Here is a 6,700-nt window from a genome sequence, read left to right as displayed (position 1 = left end):
ATGGAAAAACAGGCATTCTTTTATAATTTTCTTGTTATATTGTTTATAATGAATAGATTGAGGAATACTGAGATAGGCCTTAGTTCAATTAGGACATTCAAGTAGCTTTTATAAATGTGCCTTAGAAAAAAAACATTAGTAGTGTTCATCTTGAGACAAATCAATGGCACTGAAATAGTTTAATAGATGTGTGTGTTACTGTGTTAGGAAGTTACTTTCAGTTAAAACAGCTCAAACATGCATTTTAGTCTGGGATTAGACTTAAGCCTTGTCTGTGAAAACAGGGGAAAAAGGCTGTCTTTTTACATTTTGACATCCAAACTAAACAGATATTATTGCAAAATCACTTTGATTCAAATTACTGCCCAAGATGACCAATTTGAATGCTAAGTAGTGCTCAGTATAGCTTCAAGTTTATTATATTGGGTTTGTTAACCTCTCTGAGGCGTATAAGTAACTGAGACTCTTGTAAATTGTCTCACACTAGGGTCGACATCTTAGCTGTTAAAAAGCACTTTACAAGCTGTCATAAAAAAGCTTTTAGAGGGTTCTGACCAAGATCTCCAGAAAACCATGTCGTCAGGTGTTACACTGATAAATCACATTTTTACTGAGTAACATGAGAGAGCACTCAGCTATCTGGTATCTCTTGCTCCATGAGGCCCTCTTTGCCTTATCCATAGCTGCCACATGAGACTTACAGTACCAACAACAGCTAGCTCATGCAAAGACACATTTCACCCTCTTTTTGAGTTGACATAGACATGGAGCACACTCCTTTTTAATTAACACTGTTGAGTGTTTTATTTTACTGAAAAACAGCTGACAGAGCATTAACCTTCATCCCTGCTTACATAATGGCAGTTGAACTCTGACATGCCACCTCAACAATATCAAAACTTTCACACAGTGTGCTATGGGAGTTGGCATGCATAGATGCCCCTAAGGAGTGTGCCATGGTTACAGCCCTGAGAGCTAGACTAATACTAGGCCTAGCTTGCCAGCCCTTAGCCCCAGCATGAGTCGAAGATGAATTCACTAAAACAAGACTGAGAAGCCCTTTGTCTAAGAATTCATCCCTAAGGCATTTTTATCCTGTATGCATTCAAGTATTTACGATTGATAGCAGAGGGTGAAGAATGGAAACTGCCATAGCATATGCTAAGAATGTCTTTTATGCAATTACACACCCACTTCTGCATATAAGGCCACTTGTTCAATGTTTGTATGTTGAGTACAGTATTTTACATATTCATTTAAAGCTTTGAAAAGGGCCGCGGATTTATAAAAGCACTCAGTGTTGTGTATAATGTGATTTCTGGCACAACACAGTCTTTGTTACATGAGCATTGTAGTGAATTGTTCATTTGTGACAAGCAAGACATGTCAAAATGACATTATACGTTATTAAAAATCATGTTTATGTTAGAGGAAAGAGGCTGTGGAGTGTCCAGGACAGTAAACATGTTGGTAATCATGTATACATTTTGGATTTATGAATAAAATGAGATCAATGTTAATGTTCCTCAAAAAGACTTTGATTTTGTTCTAACACTATTTACATAAAGGTATACCTTCAAGGGATAGGTCACCCAAAAATGTATGATTTTTTTTACTTTTTTTTTTTATTCTGTCATCATTTACTCACCCTCATGTTGTTTTAAACCTGTATCAGTTTCTTTGTTCTGTTGAACACAAAATGTGAAAAATGTTAGTTTCTGGTCCCCATTCACTTCCATAGTATAAATGCCAGCAAGAATAATGCTTGATGAACCACTGAAGTAATTCGTATAAAGCAACTTATATCATTGTTGCAATTTATGTAAAAAGCTGGTTTTAAAATTCACATAATATGTCAATAGGCATGTTGTTGAACAAAGTTTCTCAAGTCTCTAATATTTATCACCGACTTTATCTTAGGCTACTCATTAATTGAAACCCAGAAAGAAAGAAAGAAAGAAAGAAAGAAAGAAAGAAAGAAAGAAAGAAAGAAAGAAAGAAAGAAAGAAAGAAAGAAAGAAAGAAAGAAACTCCATAAGAAATTCCAGAGGGAACGTCAAAACTATGCAGAAGTAAAAGTCAACATTAAGTTTGTCTTGAAGATTAGCAAAAGTGTTTGATCAAAATGGTTTCATGGTTTGGATTTTGTCATTCGAATTGCGTGGGATGAGAGTAGCCTACAGACTCGTATACTTCAGCCATCAGTTCTAGTTCAGTCAACAATAAAAAGCGAGGGGAATTTCAAGGAATAAAAACTCTCCTTTCTCTTCACTCTCTTCCCACAATGGTCGGAGCGTGAAAATCGTCAGTTGTAGAGAGAAAGGGGACACATCTCGACTGGAAAGCCACTGAATCCTTTTGGTTGTCCTCGGCGAGAGATTTATCGCTGACTTGCGCCGAAAAGTGTTTCGTAAATCATCAGAGGGATTTCGTCTGAGAGAGAAAACAACAACAATAACAAATGGCCAGTGAGTAATTTACTGTGATCCAGAGGTAAAGTGGTGACGACTGACTAGGATTTGAGGTCTGCACAGCCAGTTCCGCACGGTTTAAGGATAATCAGTGTGTCAGTTTGGGCTTTCTTATGTAAAACAGCTGTCTTTGAAGGCGGGTCTTTTGGCAGGTTAGTTCAGGACGGTGGCGGAGGAGCTCAGACACAGACAGCGCGCGAGGCAGCGAACAACTCTTGACGGATAAACGGGGTGTCTGGAGACGAGCTGAAGTGAATATTCACACGTTTACCAAGCGGATTCATTCACCCATTTTCAGATGACTGTAATTAAATGACTCCGTGCCTTCAGTTTGGTCAGTTTGGATACATTTTGCGGAGGATGAATGAGGAAAGTAGCGCGAGAGCGAGTTGAAAAGTAAGTGTACTTTCGTGAGGGAAACAGACCGTCAACATTATCGCACAGGAGAGGACCATAAGAGCTTTAGAAGAAGGAATTATCATCTGTGAATTAAAAAACAAAACACAAAAAAAAAAAAAAAAAAAAAAACTGTGTGAATCCTCTCTGTATGGTGAAAGCTGTCTAATAATTCTCATATATCTAAAGATTTTTTGACAGATGTTTTTGAACTGAAATGATTGTTTGGAATCTGAGTTACTGATTCAGTTTGATTGATTCGCTAAGGAAAACGTTTCCTTTTGTACTAATTCAACCTCATCCTTCTCATTTTTTTTGGGATACAATAACTTTTTTTCAGCTACAATTACGAAGAGTGACAATGAAACAACTTTTCTAGTAAAAATATAAAGCTCTTTTTGAAAGAATAATCCACGCTACATGAGTTAATATTGAAAGACAATGTTTGCTGCAAATGTTGGACTTAGCCTTGTGCTGCTGTGCGTGGCCGGATTTTGTTCCGCTATCAGTTCCATCGACCCGGACCGGCCAGGCGAAGGAAGATGCCAGGAGATTGCTATTCCACTCTGCAAAGACATTGGCTACAACTTGACAGTTATGCCGAATTTAATGGGACATGAAGATCAAAGTGAGGCAGCCATAAAGCTGCATGAGTTTGCTCCGCTGATTGAGTTTGGCTGCCACAGCCATCTGAAGTTTTTCTTGTGCTCGCTCTATGCTCCCATGTGCACGGAGCAAGTATCCACACCCATCCCAGCATGCCGAGTAATGTGCGAGCAGGCAAGGCAGAAGTGTTCACCCATCATGGAGCAGTTTAACTTCCACTGGCCTGAGTCACTGGACTGTTCCAGACTGCCAAATAAGAATGACCCCAATTACCTCTGTATGGAGGCACCTAACAACGGCACAGACGAGCCCCCAAAAGGATTCCACACTCTGCCGCCAGACTCCCGACCCCCTCGGCCAGGTAACAGCCAAGAACTGCCTATTAAGGAGAGGGTCGGTAAGGCGACATGCAGCAACCCTGGAAAGTTTCATTACGTACAGAAGAGTGAGTCCTGTGCCCCCAAGTGTTACTCCAATGTCGACGTGTACTGGAGCCAGGGTGACAAGCGCTTCTCCATGGTGTGGATTGCCATTTGGTCCATCCTGTGCTTCATCTCAAGTGCCTTTACCGTCCTTACCTTCCTCATTGATCCACAGCGCTTCAAGTACCCTGAGCGGCCCATCATCTTCCTGTCAATGTCTTACTGTGTCTACTCAGTGGGCTTTCTTATAAGACTTTTTGTGGGGGTGGAAAACGTGGCCTGTGACCGTGACAGCGGCGTTCAGTACATCATCCAGGAAGGCTTGGAAAGCACTGGCTGCACGATAGTCTTCCTCATTCTTTACTATTTCGGAATGGCCAGTTCCCTGTGGTGGGTCATTCTTACTCTCACGTGGTTCCTCGCAGCTGGGAAAAAATGGGGTCATGAGGCCATTGAAGCTAACAGCAGCTACTTCCATCTGGCAGCATGGGCCATACCAGCCATTAAGACCATCATGATACTGGTTATGAGAAAGGTGGCGGGAGATGAGCTCACAGGGGTCTGCTACGTGGGCAGCATGGATGTCAAAGCCTTGACGGGTTTTGTTCTTATTCCCCTCTCTTGCTACCTCATCATTGGCACTTCCTTTCTGCTTTCAGGGTTTGTGGCACTCTTTCACATCCGTAAGGTCATGAAGACTGAAGGAGAGAATACGGATAAGCTGGAGAAGCTGATGGTTAGGATTGGCGTCTTCTCCGTGCTCTACACGGTCCCCGCCACATGTGTCATCGCCTGCTATTTTTACGAGCGTCTCAACATGGATTATTGGAAGATTCTAGCAGGAGAGCAAAAGTGTACTGAGGACAGTAAGAGCGGCGAGGAGTGCGTGATGAAGAGCTCCATCCCAGCCGTGGAGATCTTTATGGTTAAGATTTTCATGTTGCTGGTGGTGGGCATCACCAGCGGCATGTGGATCTGGACCTCCAAAACGCTGCAGTCTTGGCAAAACATTTTCAGCCGCAAACTTAAGAAGAAGACGAGGAGGAAGGCTGCATGTGTTTTCACAGGAAGTGGACCTTACCTCAAGCCTCATCCTGCACTCAAAGGACATAAAACCAAGTACGAACCAGCAGGTCCTCCTGCAACTTGTGTATGAGCTGGGCCTCTATACACACATGAATGGCCAATAAATAAATGCTGGACTTAGACAAACTGTTTTATAAAGAGACAAGCCAGCAGAGAACACAACATTGCTCATATTTATTATATGCAAACTTCAGATGCTACATCCCCAACAGGTTTTTTTTTGGTTCTTAGTGCTTGTACTACATCTGAAACTTTGCTTCAGACTTTGGGGATCGTTTTGTGAAACAAAGAAAAAAAGGGAGCGAGTCCCTATTGCTGTCATTGGGATGCCTGTATCTTGTCATGTGCAATAGTTGTTTCCCTTAGTGACAGAGAAAAAGGGACTCTGATACTGTAGGGCTGTGATTAAAGACAATGAAAGGACTCGACAAACAATGGGTGTGAATGGCTCGGGGAAAAGCGGCTCCTCCGTGGCATAGTCGTGTGGCTTTTCAATGGAAATGAAGGCCGTGTCATACACAACTGCATTGACATTGGAGTGCAGCTGCTCAAAAAGGCCTCGGCAGAGAATGAACTGCCTATTTGTAGGCTTTTTCATGGAACAAAGTAAATCTTTAAGCACTAAATATTGCCAACACAAAGAGAAAAACTTGTTATTTGAGTTGTTTTGTACAGTGAGTTCATGCCCCCTGGTTTGTTTTGTTATACCAAGCTCTTTTTAATGTCCTACATACATTTGTGTATATTTCTAAAGGTTCATATTTTATAAGAATAAATAAAACATTTTAGTTTTAAATGTTTGACATGAAAAGCAAACGCTTTTATGATTTGTGTTGAGTTTGAAAAGTTTTTACTTCAAGAAGTATTCAAATCATTCTGTCGTGTTGTAATCTAATTTTAGAGATACGTCTGCTGGAAATCACTAGAGATTCAATGAATATTCGTCATCAGTCATACCTTACCAAACATCCCTTAGCTAAAACCCTCAAAACCTTAAAGGGATATTTTACCCGAAAATTTTTAATTGTCAGAATTTACTCACCCTCATGTCGTTCCAAACCTTCTTCTACAGAACAAAAAAGTCCAATACAATTAAATTCAATAGGGTCAACAACAACACTGAACCTCATTGACTTTAATTGTATGAAGAAGACATTTTTTTTTTTAAATATTAATTTACTTATTTTGTGCTAAAGAAATATACAGGTTTGGAACAATGTGGGTGAGTAAATTATGGCAGAATTTACATTTTGGAGTGAACTATTCCTTTAAGGTTGCAGAAATAAATACGTACGATTAATCCATTGGGCTAAACATTTTGAAGGATGAGATCCTGATAATTCTTATGACAAACATCATAAGAGAGGAAATACTTGAGACCCAATCTCAGGCCTCAGCCTCATCTCTGATGTACTTTGGGCCTTGGCTTTTATTTTTTTGAGTAGAACAGGGTTAGTTAGAGCAACCACACTTAGACCTGTGACTCTCACAATGGCTGTTGAGAAATAAGTAGATTATATATATTAACCTTTATAACTTTAATAACATCAACGATTTTGAAGAAATGTGTAATTTAGGACCTTTATTAATATAAAATGCCCTGGCTTTCATATTCCTATCTTATTAAAATTAATCTATTCTCTTCCATGTTTCATTGAAAAACAATACTGAAGCAGGGGCTTTAAAGTTTGTTTTATTTTGGTCTCCAGGTTTGGTGTT

The 6,700-nt window shown here is 40.1% G+C and overlaps 1 protein-coding gene across 1 annotated transcript; it reads left to right on the top strand.

The window, feature by feature from the left end:
• The first annotated feature begins 1,974 nt into the window (after positions 1-1,974).
• fzd10 (frizzled class receptor 10) lies at positions 1,975-5,780 on the top strand. The gene has a single exon (XM_084389488.1). It carries the CDS (start codon positions 3,309-3,311, stop codon positions 5,049-5,051), a length of 1,743 nt encoding a protein of 580 aa, XP_084245614.1. The 5' UTR covers positions 1,975-3,308; the 3' UTR covers positions 5,052-5,780.
• Positions 5,781-6,700: the final 920 nt, after the last annotated feature.

The sequence above is a fragment of the Rutilus rutilus genome (assembly GCF_951802725.1).
Source record: "Rutilus rutilus genome assembly, chromosome: 19".
Taxonomy (NCBI): Eukaryota; Metazoa; Chordata; class Actinopteri; order Cypriniformes; family Leuciscidae; genus Rutilus; species Rutilus rutilus.
Note: the sequence above shows the minus strand (reverse complement) of the source record. Positions and strands in the feature narration are given on the sequence as shown.